General features: G+C 38.2%; 1 protein-coding gene across 5 annotated transcripts in view; it reads right to left on the bottom strand.

The window, feature by feature from the left end:
• rbm5 (RNA binding motif protein 5) overlaps positions 1–19,824 on the bottom strand; it is a 49,903-nt gene that overhangs the window by 14,840 nt on the left and 15,239 nt on the right. For all 5 annotated transcript variants that reach the window (XM_048606189.1, XM_048606190.1, XM_048606187.1 and 2 more), the window contains 9 exons: positions 18,925–18,998; positions 17,793–17,979; positions 14,615–14,767; positions 11,806–11,878; positions 10,942–11,015; positions 6,878–6,964; positions 6,409–6,469; positions 4,614–4,679; positions 603–763 (listed from right to left, as the gene is read on the bottom strand). In XM_048606189.1, the coding sequence (XP_048462146.1) occupies positions 603–763; positions 4,614–4,679; positions 6,409–6,469; positions 6,878–6,964; positions 10,942–11,015; positions 11,806–11,878; positions 14,615–14,767; positions 17,793–17,979; positions 18,925–18,941 (879 nt within the window). In that variant the 5' untranslated portion in view covers positions 18,942–18,998. The remainder of the gene's footprint in view (positions 1–602; positions 764–4,613; positions 4,680–6,408; positions 6,470–6,877; positions 6,965–10,941; positions 11,016–11,805; positions 11,879–14,614; positions 14,768–17,792; positions 17,980–18,924; positions 18,999–19,824) is intronic.

Genomic DNA, 19,824 nt, shown 5'->3' with positions numbered 1-19,824 from the left:
CTGGTTAAGAAAGTAATAAAAATTTTGTTCAAACAACAATAGATATTGTGGTACATGGCTTTCTCGCCTTCAAGAACCAGAGATTGAGTAGTTTTTACAGAAATGGGAAGAAAAGCCCATGCTGAGTCAGCAATCATGTTCAGCTCCGAGCGTGGACAGACCTGAATCATAGATCTGTCACCTGGTATCAAGTTGCAGGCAGTTTTATTCAGAAAGGCCATGGGGACAGTTGGTATGGGAGGTAGAAAATGTCATGTGTAGTCAGTGCTCTTGGTATCTGATAACATCGCATATTGGGCCAATCTGGGTTCTTCACTTGAGCATTCCCTCAATTAAGTAACAGAAAATTCAGTATAGACCTAACCAAAATACAACTAATGGAAGACAAATCATAAATCTCCCCAAAGATAGATCATTAGGATATTTTGACTCAAATATAATCTGCCACAGATCAACATTTGCAGGTTTCAGAGCAGATACCTACCACCCTCAGCTCAAAGAACTGTACAGTGAGTAATTTCAGGAAATGATAGTATTGAATAATGCAAAACCATGTGCCTTACCATTAACAGATCAACTAGATGTTTAACAATGAAACTCACCACAATAGAAGCAAGCTGTACAAAAGCAAATCCCCTGTTCAGTTGGGTTTGCTTGTCCTTAATCAGCCGAATATTGGAGAGAGATAATGCAGCGTATGGCGAAAGGGCACTTAAGATGGACTCCACCGAGGTGTGGGAACTAATGTTTCTCAAAATGACAGCTGTTTAGGGAAGTAAAGATGTATGTAAATCTGAACAATTCATATATCTTGGTATATTTGCAGTTATTTATGGTTCAATTAACCTCAGAGGTCTGCTTGTCAACATTTTTGTTAAAATCTATATTTCATTGTTTCCTAACAAACCCAAGTGATCAATGAATAGGTAAACGGCTCAACAGATAACAGAGACTGAAAAAGAGGCCACTTAATCTTCCCAGCAGTACCTGCAAGTGTTCCTACACCCAAGGACTGCAGCGGTTCAAGACAGAAGCTCACCATCACCTATGGGGATCAAAACTGCATTACAATACCCTGGGTACAGCCTCAAACAATTATTGTAACAAGACTTCCCCTACTTTTAACTTCCAATGCCTGAGCAATAAAGCTAAGATTTCATTTGCTGCCCTTGTTTGCTAATGTCCTTTAGGGAAGGAAACTGCCATCTTTACCTGCTCTGGCCTACATGTGACTCTAGACCCACAGCAATGTGGTTGACTCTTAACTGCCCTCTGGGCAATTAGGGACGGGCAATAAATGCTGCCTAGCCAGCGACGCCGTCATCATAATTAAGGTGAATAGCCAAGGTCCCTTCCCAAGGGTAGGGGAGTCCAAAACTAAAGGACATAGATTGAAGGTGACAGGCAAGAGATTTTAAAGGGATCTGAGGGGCAACTTTTTCAACACAGTGGTTCACATGTGGAATGAACTGCCAGAGAAACAGTAGAGGCATGTATAATTAGAACATTTAAAAGGCATTTGGACAGGTACAAGGATAAGAAAGGTTTAGAGAGATATGGTTCACATAGAGGCAAATGGGTCCAGGTGAGTTTTGGAAACCTGGTCAGCATGGATGACTTGGGGCGAAGGGCCTGTTTCTGTGCTGCATGATTCTTTTACTGGCCTATAGTTCCTGTATGCTGTCTCATTTCCTTCTTGAATGGTGGCACAGTAGTGGTTTTCCAATCTACTAGAACCCTGCCTTTACCATCTCTGCAGCCACTCCATTTAAACCCTTGAACGTAGGTCATCAGGTCCTATTGACTTGTTTGCCTTCAGTTCCATTTGTTGGCAAATATTATGCACCTTACAAACACCCCAGATATATCGGATTATGTCGTCTACTGTGAAGAACAATGCAAATCATTGGTTCAGATTATGCACTAATTTCCTGTTCTTTGTTATCAGCTTCCCATTTGCCTCCTCCAAGGGTCCCACGTTGATGTTAGCTACTTGCTTTCTATAAACCCACATCGCTGCCGACTCCTAAAAATGTCGATCCTTTGGACTACAACTAATTTTTGCCAGTTAAGTGCCTTATTTTTTGACTGGACACTACCTGACTGGCTTTGTTAACCATGGGTAGTTCACCCTTCTCACTGAATCCTTCTTTCTGATTGGAATATTCTTTTGAGCGTTTTTAAGTATCTGGCACTGTTTATCTATTTACGTTCCCCTTAGTTTATTTTCCCAGTGCACTTTAGACAACTATCTTAAACCGCTGCAATTTAGGTTAAGGATATCGGTTTGAGATCAGATTTGCTCTCCCTCAAAATGAATTTGACCTATTTTTCTAATCAACCTGTTCAGAGATGTTATATGGCACAGGTGGATTAGATCCTGGGCCTTTTGGTCCTGGGGTAGGGACTCTACCACTGCACCATAAGAGGGTCCTCCCAAACTGAATTTGACCAATTTATTTTCTAATCAACCTGTTCAGAGATGTTATTACACACCTTTGGAGCAGCTGGGACCCGAACCCAGGCCTCTGTAGTCCAGGGGTAGGGATACTACTACTGCAACACAAGAGGGCCAAAACAGAATTTCAAATTCTATCTTGTAACCGCTATCACGTGGATGATTCATAACTATGAGGGTTCTTATTTACAGCCTGGTCCCAGGTAGTTGTGTCACGTAAAGCTCTAAAAAGCGTGCCCAGTCTTTATCTTTCCCCATCCAATTAGTCCATCAAAATGCAGATTAAAGATACTCATATGACAACGGAAGTGCCCCACTCCCAATTTATATTTTGTTCTACAGTGATGCAATTCCTTGGGAGTCTAAGGGTAACTCCCAACGGTGACCTCTATCCCCTGTTTCACACGTATTTCCATCCAATCCATAGCACTAGAACTGCATAGAGTGTCTTGGAAATATGATCACACGTGGATAAGAGATAGTAGGAACTGCAGATGCTGGAGAATCTGAGATAACAAGGTGTAGAGCTGGATGAATACAGCAGACCAAGCAGCAGAGGAGCAGGAAAGCTGACGTTTCGGGCCTAGACCCTTCTTCAGAAATGGGGGCAAGGAAGGGGATTCTGAAATAAATAGGGAGAGACGGGGAGGTGGATAGAAGATGGATAGAGGAAAAGATAGGTGGAGGGTCGAGCAGTTTCAGGGCCGAAGATATTACGAGAGAGTTGCAGTGGGAGAGAGATCCACTGAGGTCTTTCCGGAGGGAGGAGGGTAACTTCTTCAAGGTAGGCATCCTTAGAAGAGGCTTCGCAGTGGGGTTAAAATTGTTTCAGAGATAGTAGGAACTGCAGAAAGCTGCCTCAGGCAGAAGTGCTGAGTCCATGATCCACCTTGGCCTCCTCCATCACTCCACTTCTTATTTCGAACATACACCTGTTCTATCTGCACTGTTTGTTAGTTTAACATTTTCCAGGGATGGCGGCAGGAGAACCACATCAGGATACATTAACACCGCTAGCCTACTATAACTATCAAGAGCATTCCCAGCCAAAATGTGGGACTGAGTTACATAAATATTAATAGAGCGAGAGCGAGAGAGCGAGTGTTTTAGGAACAGAATTTCTGAAATTAGTGGTATCTTCTTGACTTGCCAGGCAAGATTGATCATATCATGAATCTGGCTTTGAGAAAGATTAATATCAAAAAGGCTGCAATTGTCACCTCCAGGTGGTGAAAAAATTGAGCATGCACAAAAATGAATCCAATGTCATTTGAAATTGACAAAAATTTTTCTAACAGCTGTAGTTTGAGAATAGAACATAAGGAAGCTAAAGCAGTGAACCCATAGCATAAGGAACAAAGCAGAAGATGCAAGAGATTAACTGATGCTGATGCCCAAGCCCCACAACCGAACTGACACAAGCTGCCAAGAGAGCTGATTAACTACAAATAAAGGGAGGGCAATCTGCACATGTGCTGGCACTGATGTCATTCCACACAAAATGCATGCCATTAGAAGCACCTGCACAGACACATTCTGAACGTTGCCAAAGCTCCCCCTTCCTATGTGCACAGTGCCATTTTGAAATTCACAGCAATTGCATTATTACAAGGGAATCCAGAAAAACGTTATTACTTTTGATTGTTTTGTACAATTGCATTCTAAATGCTGATAGAGCAGATACAAAAGGCCTAGCAACTTCTCTCTATTACAAATTAAGCAGGCCACCTATCATACTGGACACTTAGATGCCTATTTTATACAATTAAAAAAAGGTCAGAGATCATAAATGATTAAGTTAATGGCTCTGATTTTCCCACCATTACAGCTCGTCACAAACTGGGAACACTACAAAAGGTATTGTAAGATGGACAAGAAACAAGTGGACATCAATACAGATTATGATTATGGAAGAAGAAACAAATTTAAGATTGAAAAGTGTTGAAATATAATTTCAAGGTTTTAAATGTAAATTGCAATCTTCCCACTGACCACCTAATTGAGTCATTACTGAATGATTTCCAAAAGACTATATTCAATGGACTGCCAAAAATTCTGCTATTAAAATGCATTACAAAATACACAGCATAACAAATTTCTCTGAACAAAACAAAATAAGCAGGCAGGAAATGCTTGGAAAATAATTTTAACTTACTGTCACTGTAGTAATCAAGCGATTGCTGAACTTCAACTGATGTAGGATGCTGATCCTGTTCAGACTCTGGGTAAAGATAAACAGATACTAAGTTTCATAGTAAAATGAGATCAGCGATCTTTTTAAAAATGTACACTGGAAGTCATATGTAGAAAAATAGTATTTTATGAAACAAAACTGCTGTTTTTCTTTGCATGTTTACTTAGATGATTGGAAATAGAAATAAACCACACGCCCCTTGAGCCTGCTTATAGATGCTGTTCAACCTCAAATTCATTGTCCCATCTGATCCCCTCATCTAAATTCTTAAATGTCTTCAGGGTTTCTGCCTCCACCACATCTTGAGTGAAACGTTTTCTTAATTCATTCTACCATAATGAAGTCACTGATAAGGGGTTCAGCAGCAGTGGAAAGGATGTACGATATAAGCATTCAATATCCCAGAAGCTGAAAGAGGCAGTCTTGACCATAGATGAAGGATGGAAATTATGCACACCCAAGAATTGCCAAGTAGGCTATACTTTATACTGACAGGCTGTAATAGGGCACTTCCATACCACACACAAACTAATTGTTCGAAAATTTAAAAAGCCTCGTATTAATTTACCCCTCGGCCTTTATTTTGAGAGGCAGCTTTCATCTTTTCATAGCTCCAACCACTTCTCAGGTCTGGTCTACTCGTAAATTTTTTTTTCACACCCTCCCCAATGTCTCTACATTGCATTTCTAATAGGATAGCCTGAACTACAGCAAAATCTTCAACTGTACACTAACCAAATTTGACACAGGTGAAGTCTAACTTATTTGCTTTCCAATTCTATCCCTCTAGCAATAATCACAAGTCTTTGCTTTGTCTTAGTTATGATATTATTGAGCTGTTGTCATAACTTTCAGTGATTAGTGTATTCATATGCTTGGACCGCTGAATTCCTTTTGAATTCTTATGTTCTAATGAATCTTACCAAAATCTAAGACTTCAGACATATCTGTGTTAAAGTACACTTGCCAATTACAGACCTATTCTACTAGTTTTCTGATGCCTTCTTATAACTTGTTACATATTACACTTCTCTTCAGCTCCAAAAATCCATCTCAATTTGGCATTACACAAATTTAGAGACATTTGTGATGTACAAGTGTTAACCATTCATGTAAATTGTGAACAATAGTAGTCCCAGCAATATCTATGGGGAACACCGTTTCCTAGCTATTACAGCTCTGCTTTCTAATTTTCAGTCAGTCAGCTATCTATTCTACCACCTGACCCCTGAATTTGCAAGTTCAATCCTCATTCATTCATCTGTGATACTCTTCTCAAGAGCTTTTAGAAATGTTTTACATCTAGTACATTTCCACGTCTAACATTTGTGTACCTTCTTCAAAGAATTCAATAAGGTCAATCAAGCAAGACCACTGCTTTTGAAATCCATACTATAATAGTTTTGGTTTCTCAATGTTTTGCTAATTTCTTTACATGTTGCAGAAAATTCTGCAATTTCATTATCTTTCCAACTAGTGATGGATAGCTGACTGGTCTGCAGCTTCTTGGTTATGTGCTCTTTCTCAAATTTAAATATACTGTTAAAATGACATATTAATAAATAGATGGTAATTAAGAAAAGTCCTGTACAACAACAAAGGTGACTGTAGACAGCTATAATTAAGTTGCTGTCCTCCTTTAAACAGAAGGTCAAACTTGGCAGTGAACCAAACAGATAGTACAATGAAATTCGGGGTACTGCCTAAAAATCCCCTGGATAAACATTGCAGCTAATATCAGTTCATATATACTTACCAGATTTTGATGCCCCACATTTGAAACATTTTTCTCTCCTCTTGAAGTTATATATGCCGCACTGTATTTGCAAGTCCATAAAATTTACAAACATCAGAAATTGATTTACACACCAAATCCAACAGTAAAATAAAGTCTAAAATTGCACTCCATACACAACATGAAATATACAATGAATATATTCAATGACAACTTAGACTTTTAGTTAATTAAAATTTAGTAATTTTTAAAATGATTTTTATTCATTGTCAAAATTTAACAACTTCTCCTTATTTTTAAACTTACATAGGTATAACTCACTAGAAGCTTATTTAATAAAAAATTATTCGAAAGATAAGCTTGCAGATATATTACCTATCCTCCAAAATATCATGACATGCACTAATCCATTAATATTTCAAAAGAGAATTCCAATAGATTGTTGGTACAGTAAACCTATAAAGGCTCTGTTCATGTGTAATCAAAGTACCTTGCCACAAAGCCAATCCTCATAGGCCTTTGGTCGTGGATTGCTGTAGTGCATGGTAACATACTTCCCTTGAATAGTCAGATGTTTCTGTAAAAAAATAAAGGGTCATTTAGTATTGTTTCAAGGCAAAGTATCAATATTCCCATGGCAGTGCACACGTGTAGGAAGGGAGTTATTCCTCCCAAATTAGTGCATGAACGCACACGTTCATTTATGTTCATACAGGAAAGGGAGGTCAGGGGACTAGGTTACCTACACTTAGCCCATCCTTATTAGTCCTCAATAAGATGGAAGCAGGCCAAGTCACAAAAGGTCCAGGAAGAAGAGCATTATCATAAGCAATCTGGAGTGAGACATGTCTATAGTGTTAATGCTTGCAGAGAAAAAACTTGTTTTAAAGTTATGAAGAAAACTGTTTTAAAACATGCTTTGCTTTAACAAATCAAAAAGCTATTTTCTTCCTTTTGTAACATATCAAGTGCTAACCTTAGCAGAATCTGCTGCATCATCTAATACCCTTAATGAAGATTTTCTGACCCCATTGGCTAGTTTGAACAAAGTATAAGTAACATTGTGACAGTGCTACAAAATCTTTGGTGACAAATGTGTTACTATCTTGATCTGACCCAAGAACTTCACCCTAATCATTAACAATCCCTATTGTACCTCCTCAAAATTCAACATGCACCTTATTTTTGAAAGCCAGCAGTACTTTCAAGCTTACGAATTCAGTATGAAACACAAAACGGAGTTTGCATGTTTGGTTTTGGCAGTACAACAAAGGAAAACACCCTACATTCAATGAAAGTTTGTTGCTACTACTGAAAGCCGTTGTTACTGGGTGGAAACACCACAAGCATAGAATCATTTCAAATTAGATGCACAAAGTGTTTTACCAATTTTATATTAAAACACAAGTTGGGATCTGCAGACTCAGTTTGCAGTGCACTTTCAGGATCTGTCCAAGTCATTTCATCAAAGTCAAGAACAGCAAGTACTCTTCAGCAGCCATTGCTGAGCTAGCCCTACCAGATAACCTAGTGTAATTCAGGAACCTAACAGGTTATCTCCACAAACCAGCTCAGTACTGCAAAGTGAAAACTGCACTTAAGTTTATCTCATTAAAAATCCTAAACGTTCCAATTTTCAATTCAAACTTGCTGCCTTGATGTTTTCAAAACTGCTTGCTATTTTCAGTTGGTCAAATAGGGGACCTCACAATATAAAGTTACATGAAACCAAATTGCAAATTCTGAAATCATTAAAGTGTCAACAGTCGTTTCACAGATTTAGTACTTTGATCCTTTAAACACAACTTGGCTATAGAGAAAAATGCAATTATTTGATGTATACTATGCAATATCCCAGGCACAGTATAAACTGTACAACATAATAATGAGAGCAGTTTGGGTTATAAATAGTCTGAACACTGATTCTGGGGTATATATTATACCCTGTAGAGACTTAAGAACTCATTGCCTCGATTTGCACTAGAAGAACAATTTTTTGAGGAAAAACTGCTTTTTCAAAAAGCATATTTTAAATTAAATGTGTGAGAAGTTACACCACCTCCCAAATTTTAGATGAGTCCCTATTATTTTCCCATACTTTATTCAAGTTATGGTGTACTATTTCTATTTCTTTTAATAAGAGCGAAGAAAAAGACTCTCAAAGTTGTGACCGCACAGCCTTTTGACCCCAATCAGCTCTCTTTCTGTAGACTGTAATAACTTTGATGAAAATATGCAAGCTGTCAACAAGTTTGACAGCATAAAACTGCCACTAGGATGTGTGTCATTTAAAAAATCTGGGCAATGGTTGATTCCCCACTTTGTAGATTACATCACCTCCAAATGAAAGAGCAGAAATTGAGCTTGTTGTTAATGCCTCTCTGCATATCATAATTCATTTCGAATAATGGATGTAAGGAACCAATTTCAATTTTGAAGGAAATGCAATGAGATAAAAATAAGTTTAAAAAATTGTGCATGCATATAGCAGATGCATAACCTGGTTGGTAAAGATGCGGCACAACCATTAAAATAGCAACACCTTACACTGAACAGCGTGCCTTCCTCTATCACTTGAAGGCAATCCAGGCAGAGTATTTTCAAAAAATGCAATTCAATATATTTCAAAGATGTCACTTTGTGCTTTGACCAGGAAAAACAGTTTGAAAACCGATCCTCAGCAACACTACACATGCTGAACAGAGCAGCTGTCTAAAGTCTGATGACATGAAGAAATCAAACAGGCAAGACAGAATGAAGGCAAAGCAGTAGGTTATCATCACATCTGACACTCCATAGAATCGATTTTCAGGATAGCCATAACCCAGTCTGCTCGGTAATGCTCATTATTGTAATGAACAATTTATATTCTGCCTGGAACACTGAATAATATAATGCAACATATCAAACAACAGCAAATTTTATTAACCTAGCTACCCAGAGGATGCTTTTAAACATTCCCATCCATCACAACAATCAGACACTGGCTGATTGAATTTTTTTTTGAAAGATAATCTGCATACTGTGCCTTAATCCCAATGCCATACCTCCCTACTGTAAAATGCTTTTTAAAACGTCTTTCCCAGTACCCTCTCAACCACTCCAAAATCGTGGAAATTTGGTTGTGTGATCTCATGCCCATTTAAAACATGAATCAGACTTACACCAAGATTTTTACAGGTGTTAAGAGTCTTTCGCCCAAAAAATACAGGGCGAAATTTAAATCCAAGTCATAGATGTGAAAGGGCAGTGTTTGTTATCAGTCTCATGAGGAAACTTCTTAAAATAACTATTCCGCTGCAAGGAATATTTTCAAGTCATTCCAAAACTTCTCATGCATATCATTGTGGTAGATATCAAAGGAGGTGAGGGAGGCTTGGAAGCAGATGGTAGTGTGTATTTTGGGCAGAAGAGAAATAGGTGTAGGGTCTGAAATAACTGATTTCTCATCACCTACGACTAAAGCTTATTCCTGACCTTTTGATGCTCAGCAGTAACTTGCTTCATATTTATATTTTTTTTAAGGCTGCTCATGACCTTGAGTGTATCGTAAAAGTTAACTTGTATTTTAATAAAAATGCCTTCGACACACTGTCATTGTTCTGTATAAAGTACAAATACATAGATCTGATAACAAGCACAAAACACAGTTAATAATTTAGAAGTGGCCAAATACAAAGTAGCACATGTGGCCTTAAAGGAAAATTGTTTTGATTTCAACTTATCCTTCATGAGGAAGGTGATAGGATCCGTTTGGGTGAGGTATTGTGCCCAATTAGTGCACGAACACCTCACACCAGGAAAGAGGCTTGTGCTTACTGTTCAGTGTAGACACACCAGTCAAATCTATAACCAGGGAAATCCAAACTTTAAGTTGAAAGGTAAATCAATTAGGGCTGTAGCAGCAGACCTTTCCCCAAATGGGTCCAGAGCACCAGATGCCTAGAAGCAGCTCACTTGACTTCCTGATCTCTTCAACAGAAAAACAACATGGAAAGCTAAATACACAATACAATTGTCAGCATTACTCTCAACAAACATCCCACTACCCTTTTTGTATTCGACTCATTCACCTACACACCTTTACGTATTGCCATCTGACATTACTGCCTTTGCTCCAACCATGTGGAAAAATTGGCCCATTCTCAGACGATGGAAGACTAACTGAATGAGACTTTGGGCATTACGTTAGTATCATTCCAAAAATAAGGTTATATTGAACCAAATGAACAAGTTCTTCAATGTGAACAACATAGCTTTGTATGGATCCACAGAATGCCAACCAGAAATTGAGACTTAATTTACAGTCTATTCTCCTATGTTCAGCACTACCTTTGCTGCCCTGTATGAATCGATGCTTTAGCTGTGCTTTATACTTATTTATACAAAGGCTGTACTTGCAATCAGTCCTATGGAGCTTGCAATTTATACAGAAAAACAAATTCTCTTGTTTTGGAAAAAAGTCCCTGTGTCTCATTACATCAGTTTTCAATACAGACAATTTGATTCTTTTTATTTTTTTCTCCAAGAAATCTAGACTTGTGATGAAGCAACCTGATTGGCTTCCATCCATCTTGTTGCGTCCTGCAAGTGATTAAACTCCACGAAGGCGAAACCACGGCTTTGACCTAGAGACAGCATTCAGATATAGACGGGATTGTGTTAGTCAATGGGTTTTAAAGCAGCCATTCTCAGATGAATCTCTCAAGTCACCTTCCTGCTTCAAAGCGTCTCCATTTACAATTTTGTGAAGCAGTGATTCTGTGATCTCATTTTTTTTTCCTTTTCTTTGCCATGGCAAGGAATTGAACAGTGCAAAGTTCACGCTCTGGGAGTAATAATACTTCTACAAAAAGAACGAAAAAAGTTGCAAGGAAAAAGGCATCTTTCATGCGGACCATGTGTAAATGACCCTAGAAACAACAAATGGTACCCACCTGCAACCCAGTATTCACTGGCATTTTATTTTCTGAGAGTCACTTCTGCTGTTACCACCACCACAACCACCACCCTTGTGCATAGCATTAAAGGAGTGTAGTGGAGTCGAGTGCGTAATATTAAAGGATAAAGAAAGGCAGAAAAATAAAAATGCAAGAAAAAATAGGAAATGATAAGTTGGGAAAGGCAAAGCAACTTTTCTAACCCCTTTTAGTGTTGGAATCCCTTTTAAATCCTGGGTTGTAAGCCTTTGTAACTTATAAAAGGAGAATGGTACACTGACTACTGCTGTCACTGCATAATTAAAATGGAAGTTACAACTTGCTCTCAACAAAACTATTAATTTTACATTTCATGTTCCTCAGCCATGGCAAATTCTTGTATTCTAATTCTGAACGCTCAGCCACTGGGTAACCAAATATTCTTTTTCTGCTTTGTGGGAGGGAGGGGAAAAACCTGGAGCAGGAACAGAAATCTCACCTGACATTTTGCTCCTCATTAGTCGCACATCTCTGGGCTGAACTCCATCATAAGGCTCTAAAACTGCTCGAATCTGGAAAGAAAATGGAAATTACTGAGTCAACTCAAATGCTGGAATGAATGTATGAACTGCAACGTTGAACAAGGATCAGCAGAAGCACCTGAACTTAATCAATGTAAGTTACAGAACGTCAGTGCTCCAAGAAACCGTGCCAAGGGAAAGTTGATAAGTTATTGTTCTTATTGTACCATGCAGTTCACATTATCAGTTCAATGTGAAACCACAAAAGTACCATTTCATTCCCCACAGTAGGAAAAAGTAAAAATTCCAGTACTCTATTTTAAAGTAGTCAAAATTTTAAACTTTTGTTTTAAAGGAACTAACACTGAACATTTTTGTACTGTTTAATTACAGCAAACCTCAACTAAACGAGATGGCAATTTGAGAACAACAGTATATTCTCCCCGATCTTTTCTGACCATGTTAACCTGCATGTTAAGTGGCACCAAAATTCCCTTATGTAATCCCATGCTTCAGTTTAATGTTTTTTTTTAAACCTTTCCCTGCAGCCAAAAACCATTTCCACCTAAAAGCTCAATTAGCATTTTACCTCCTCTCCAAATTGTTCTCAAAAACATACCAGATTGCAACATATAGAAAACCATGAGCGGAGATAACATTGGTCTGGTGTGCAAAAACATGGGATCTCAAGTTTACGATAATCTGAATCCAAATCTACAGTACTTTCTCGTACACAAAAGTGTTGAGTAGATAGAATAAAATATTTATCTTCAAGTGAAGTACTTCCCATTCACATTAATGAGTATGCATATTCAGTGATATTGGTTGCAGGATAAACACTGGCTAGGATATCTGTTTAGCACATATTAATTTGCAAAAGGATAGCAGTGCAATCTTTGGATTTCCAAAGAATTACAATCTCATGTTTAAAAACAGTTTTATTTAATTTGTTTGAATATATTATGACATCTCTGGGGCAGGTGGGATTTGAACCCAGGCCTTTCAGCCCAGGAACAGGGACACTACCAGCGTATTAGAAGACCCCAAATAGTCAGTAAGGATGAGAATCTGTACCTTCATTAGAAGGCCCAATGGATTTCAAGTAGGATGTAAGAACAAAAATAGGCTATTCAGCCTATTGACGTGTTTCACAATGTCAATGAGATCACGGCTGATCTGATCAATTTTCAACTCCACTTTGCTGTCTTCCCCATAATCCCCAATTCCCTCACTTATGAAAAATCTCTCTCAACCTTGAATACGCTTAATGACCCAACCTCAATATCTTACCAAGATTTCCCTATTTTTATACTCCATTCCTTTTGGGGGAAAAGGAAGAAGCCAAAGGTCCATCTGCCTTTCCTATTACCTACCGAACTTGATGCTAGTTTTTCTAGCTAGGTGGCTAAATTGTTCTGTGCTGCAACCTTTCCCCACTTAAAAATAAATTCAACTCTTCTATTCCCATTGAGGACCTCACATCTTCCTGTACTATATTTTATGTCAGGTTTTTGCCCACTCATTTTTACCTGTCAATATCTCTCTTTAGACACGGTCATACTCACTACTTGCGTTTCCAACTATTTTTGTGCTATTCACAAACCTGGTGATAGTACATTTACTACCATCCAAGTAATTACCAGATATTGTAAACAATTGCAGTCCCCGCATTGATCCCAGTGGCAGTCCACTTGTTATCAGCTGCTCTCCTGAAAAATACCCCTTTATCTCAACTCTCGAGTAGTTTGCCAATCCTCCCAATATACTACCCCTAGCAACACAGTCTCTCATTTTATTAAGCAGCCTGGCATGCAGTGCCTTATTACCAGTTCCTGCAAGATTTAGTGAAATCTGTCCCAATGGAACAGCTCCCTTTTATCTCAGTACTGTCAGTGTCCCAAGAACTGAAAATAATCCCTCCCAAACCAATCTTTAAACCACGCATGTAACGCCTTGGCTTTATTTATCCTGTGCCAGTTTGGCAATGGCTCACACCAGCCACTTGGCACATATCCTTACACTCTTGATAAACTTTTTTCTATTAATCCTGTAGTTGCACAGCAGAGCTCCCACCCCCTCAGACAGCCATATTTTCTGCAAGTCAATAAGGAATCCCAAAACAGTAAGTTACCAGGGACTTGCAATACAGTTCACAGTGGGTAACTCTTGTGAAAAAAATTAGATATTACTTCTTTCTTATTTTAAGCAAGCAACAATGCCGCAGCGAGCGCATCACTTTTTCTAGCATAACAATAACAGCAGAGAGCTGGTAACAAGTTTGGCAAACAAAATAAAGTGGAAAAAATAGCCAGAAATCAGGTGACTGGTGTTATCTGATCAATTTTTTCTGCAGCCAATGAATGAACATACTAATGAATTAACTGCTATTGTTTGCTTTTAAGCATCTTAAACTGGTTCTGGAGCAGAATATCCTCTCCCTCAGGCTTTTACGCTCAAACACTGGTCAAAATATGACAACAAGCGGTCGAATCTGTCAATAAACGTGGAGTTGGACAAACAAAGCAGGTCAGACAGCATCGGAATAGCAGCAAAGTCAATGTTTCGGGCTTCCAGCATCTGCAGTCCTTACTATCTCCAAGCTGTAGAATATCTTTGACTGGTGTTTGTGTTAGATTTTGTTTGAAAGGAAAAGCTACAGCATCATTTCCCTTGCTCTGTCTAATTCTTTAATTCTGCTAACAAGGTCTTATTTGTTTTTCCTACTGCCTTTTCTTTTTAAAGGAGAATCATCATTATTAGAGTGTAACACTGGAGAAAAGAACATACATCATCCTCTGTCGTAGATGAGGGAAGTCCTCGCAGCATAATAGTTTTGCTTTCTTTTTCATTATTCAGGTCATTCCGATCTGGATCCCTATAGTCACCATCTGAATGGTAACCACCATCTGACCTATCGCTGCTTCTTCTTTCTTGATATCTCTGAAAAGAAAATTTAAGAGAAGAACTTGAGCATAACGAGGTGAAGAAAATCTCAGAACAGTGATAAACATTTTGACAGATGAGAGACTAACAAGGCATACGAAAGCAAACTACTTGGAATGCTGGAAATATAAAATTAACAAAGGCTAATTGACTGAAACATTTACTATCTTCCACTCTAGATGCTGCCTGACTGCTGAATATTCCCAAGATTTTCTGTTTCTATTTATAAGTGACAAGGCATACTGGGAATTCAAGTGCGCACTACTAAATAAGTGAAGAGGTAGTAGGAAGTGCCGATGCTGGAGAATCCGAGATAACAAGGTGTAGAGTTGGATGAACACAGCAGGCCAAGCAGCATCAGAGGAGCAGGAAAGCTGACGTTTCGGGTCTGGACCCTTCAGAAAATTCTGAAGAAGGGTCCGGACCCGAAACGTCAGCTTTCCTGCTCGGCCTGCTGTGTTCATCCAGCTCCACACCTTGTTATCTTAAATAAGTGAATAGTTTTATTTTGTCAGCTCTACCTAGCCAATGCCGAGAACAAGCCATATACCTTCCTGATAAAATAAATTTCAGATGGAGACATGATTATTACATTATCAACACCTCAACTCCTACAGGGTGACTGAAAGGACACTTTGCAGAAGACAAATTTCTCATTGTTTCAAAGGCGCTGAAGATGAATGGTCATTAGTGCACAAATATTTTTTATAAAAGCACAGATGCAAGTTAAATCAAGTTACTCATCCACTGCAAACTTTGTTTGCGAGGATTTCTTAATTCACTAATTGAGTGGTCTACTTCACAATGAAATGAGTTATCAAGAAACTGGCTAACATGAAACCATACTTAGGGTTTTAACTTTACTACTTTTGTTAAAGACTTTCATGCTAAAGCTACTTGTCAACCTTGCTGCAAACTGAATTATGAAGAGGACAAAAACTGACTTTCTGGATTTCCCTTTTCTAAATGTAGAGAAACACTCAACTGATAGCTGAGAGGGTGCAAAATCAAAGACATATCAATAAGAACAGATTCAACTTTGGATAATCAAGTAGATTTCATGACAGAGGAACTGCATGAAGAAACCAAGTGAGGCAGTGTGCAGCACAGTAATCAACAGATTACATGACCAACTTTAATTATTCCCAACTGGGGCTTATTTTTTAAATACATTTGCTTGCAGATCATGACCTGTACACCCTTTGACTTCACACCACCACCCTTCTGTCATTTAATCACTCCAGCCTCCAGTCAGATCCTTTCCTTTTGTGCTATCCCAATCCACTTTTCCATTGTTCTTTAAGTTTAAAGCCCAAATATCGCTAATACTTTCAGAAAATCAGAGCATGCAATGCACAGTTCCATTCTACTACTGTTGAGGTAGACACGTGCTCCTTACAAATCTGCATGGTACAGTCATGTAACATGATGAACTTTCTTCTTAAGCATGACCTCATTTGTGCAATGTGATCTATAGGAGCAAACAAATATTACAAAAAATGAAGACTGAAGCTCAATATATTAAGACATTGTCCCCATTCTTCTATCTTAATTGTGCTACTATTTCACAAGAACGTAATATCTTGCAGAATGACTAGTAAATGACAAAGTCAACATTCCTAGGAGAAAGTCTAGATTATACACAATTACCCACAAAAACTACTATACCATGACGACTCAAGATCAAGAACCAAAACTGGCTTCTAAATATAATTCCAGATTTAGCCAGGAAACTATTGCACAACACTTCATCACTTGGGAAAATATGATGCATCTACGCAGTCAAATTTACCCATACAAAACCAGATGATGGATTATTAATTCATATCAACAGTAGCAGAGACTGAAACACAATATCTTCCAATGCTTTCAAATAGACAAGGGCCTAACATCGGGTGTCACGCTGCAACAAAGATGTGAGAAAATCTAGGAGTTATTAGAACTGCCACTTATCAATGATACATGGATAACCGCATCATAGACACAGTGTACGTGACAAGTCTTGACTGTGTCACCAATCATGTCACAAAATACATTGTCTCGTTATAGTCAGGAAGATGGTGATGGAGTGGTGAGAGCACAAGATCAGTAATTCAGAAACTCAGCTAATGGAATCGGAATTAAATTAGTAACTCTGGAAATTAAAGCTCATCTCTGTAACAATGATTATGATAATCAACACTAGCATTAAAACCCAGCTGGCTCATTAACGTCCTTTAGAGACGGAAATCTGCCTCCCTTACCTGGTCTGGCCTGCATGTAAGCCCATACCCACAGCAAAGTAGATGACTTTAACTGACCCCGGAAATAGCCCTATCAAGCCAAGTAATTCCAAGCCAATAAAATGTTGTTAGAAATGTCCACTTCCATTGAAAGAACTTAAAAAAACCAAATAGGAACATACAATTCACCAAGAAATATCAATTTTGCCAGGTTATGATGACATAATTTGCACTGTCAGGCCATCCTTTGAAGGATGACTTACACTTGGAAACATGGGAGATAAAGACAAAAAGTTTTGTGATAGCTAGGTTAAGCTAATTAAATGCTTTGAGGGTCAATAGAATGAGGGACAAGGAAGCAGCTATCTGAATTTCTAGACAAACTCCCTCTGCTAAAAGGTCTGCATATAATTAATAGCAAAAGGTCACACAACTGGAAGCATCTTTGTGATGGGTATTGGTACTTGGTTGAAAGGTGGGGAACAGATTAGGAATAAAGAGAACTGATTGAACGCATCAGATAGCATTTCCAATAATCTCTGGGCATTAGCTTTTTACCATTTATAGTAATGACTTAGATAAAACTTCCGTGTGTAAATTTGCTGGAAAAAAGATGGCGCTGCAGCAAGTAGCATAAGAACACAGCTACAAGGAACATAAAAATGCACTGGTGGGAAAAACTGTGGGAACGAGCTTTAATGTTAACTGATTCTTTCTACAGATGTTGCACACAACTTCATTGTTATTTACTCAGAATAGGCTGGGCACTATGTATCAAATCCCAGTAAATATTCACTCACCCCAACTTCAGAACTCTCAGAGTTTCGATGGTCTTGATGTCGACGATTACGGCGATCGTCACTAGAATTTCTGTAATCATAGTCCCGATCTGCGCCTCTTGAGCTCCTGTCCCTCCGCTCTCTGAATTCCACTCGGTCCTTTATCTGATCAGATCCATACCTGCCATTCCGTTCAGTTCTACTTACTCTGAAAGTATCAATTTTATTTGGCATAAATCCAACAGTTTTAGATGTCAGGGGTCATTTTCTCCAGCAAATAAACACATTTAGAAACTCTGAAATAACCGTGTTTACTATTAAGGGTGCTTCTCATCCATTGAAACCTTACTTATTTCATGATGATCTATTAGGACTCAGATTTCACAACTGACCCTAAGGCTAATGAATAACTAGATGATATATAATGTCTGTCCTCAAGCCCTTGATGCTTCTTATGGTTTATCATCCTGCTCTATCTGTATTTAGAACTTCTTTTCAAATTTTATTGTAGCACCAAGGCATTCACAAAGAAACCTAAAATTTAAGAAGCTGGATTGCTTCAAGTTTAGGTGTTTCTCAATGTAGACGAAGAAACTAAGAAGATATAAAAACCAAAACACCAGGTGTGTTAATATGTTTGCATAGGAAATAGCCAACATAAATGTGGATTTAAAAGTTTATAATTGAGAAAGATAGCAAAAGGTTTTAAATAGTGCAAACGTTTTATTTATAACAAAGCAAGCTACTGGTTACCATCATCATGGCCACACAATATGACTACTAGTTTGTATAAAAGCCCGTTTAAACAATATTCGTAGTTATTTTTTGCTTCACCCTCAAAGGGTGAAAAACAAAGATGACACTTGCTGGGTGTTCAAACGTCAATTTAATACTGTACGGTATCAAGGCCAATGATAGGAATTTCAAAAGCTAAAAGACTAATACAATGAAAACATGAGAATCTTATGATTAATCAAATTCAAATATTTCAAGTTGCAGAATGTGTTGGAAATTGGAATACATCTAAAATGGACACTGATAATTAGGGATTTCCAGGGCTCATTCCACCAAATGTCAAGAGCAACTTCCACTATATAAGTGCAATACTTCATTGCTTGCAAAAACTACATGTAAGTGGATTCAGGGTACTCACCTCTTATTAGAACCCATCCTTCAAACGGAATTAATTGTAAGTACAACTTCTCAGCGATGACCTGTTTATATACCCTGGTAAATAAAACAGCAAATCAACAGAGTTCAACAAGTTCATCATAAAAATCACTTCCACTTTACAACACAGTCACAAGCTCTTATTATTCCAACTGGGAAGCCACTGTGTTTTAATTCACCTTTAATTGTTTCCTACTCAGCTACTACTCAAGGCTGCCTGGTGCTGGAAGACCGCAAAATTCAAATCCAGAGTACAGTATTTCTACAGCATTTAGGATTTAAGTGTTCTTCGTTTATTCAATTATCTGTGTGCAGAGGGCAGGTAAAGATTGCTCCAGAAGTGATGGAATAGGGCTGCCTTAAGTGGACCAAATTTACCAAGAACTCAGTAAACCCTCCATGCTCAAGCAACAGAAGCAAACCATAAGAAATTTATGCACACAGGAATGGAAATAATAAACCATCTGCCTGAAGTTTTATAGTCAGATAATGGCAACTAAAATCATGTTTGCAGTCTACCTTTAGACATTACTTCAACAAAATTCTAACTTTCATACATCAAATCCTTGCATCATTCTAGAGTTCAGGGTTTATTCTCCAAATAAATAAACAGAAATAATTTCAGGTAAGAAGTTTCAATGGAATTTCTTGAGACAGGTGGTCAGAGAAGGACATCAAAGCAACATGGAAAAGACTGATAAAGAAGCTATATACATTTTGTCTGTGCTGAATATCAATTTGTGAGCAAAGAACAGTTAAAGGAATTAGAGAACATCTAATCCAAAATAATGTCCAAGCAATGAGAAAATCTCACCAAACCAGACTGGCCAGATATCAATAGGGAGAGAGTGGGAGGCGGATAGAAGAGGGATAGAGGAGAGGA

This window comes from Rhincodon typus, chromosome 16 (genome assembly GCF_021869965.1).
Source record: "Rhincodon typus isolate 14 chromosome 16, sRhiTyp1.1, whole genome shotgun sequence".
NCBI classification, from domain to species: Eukaryota; Metazoa; Chordata; class Chondrichthyes; order Orectolobiformes; family Rhincodontidae; genus Rhincodon; species Rhincodon typus.
The sequence above is the reverse complement of the archived record's forward strand: the minus strand, read 5'-3'. Positions and strand labels throughout refer to the sequence as shown.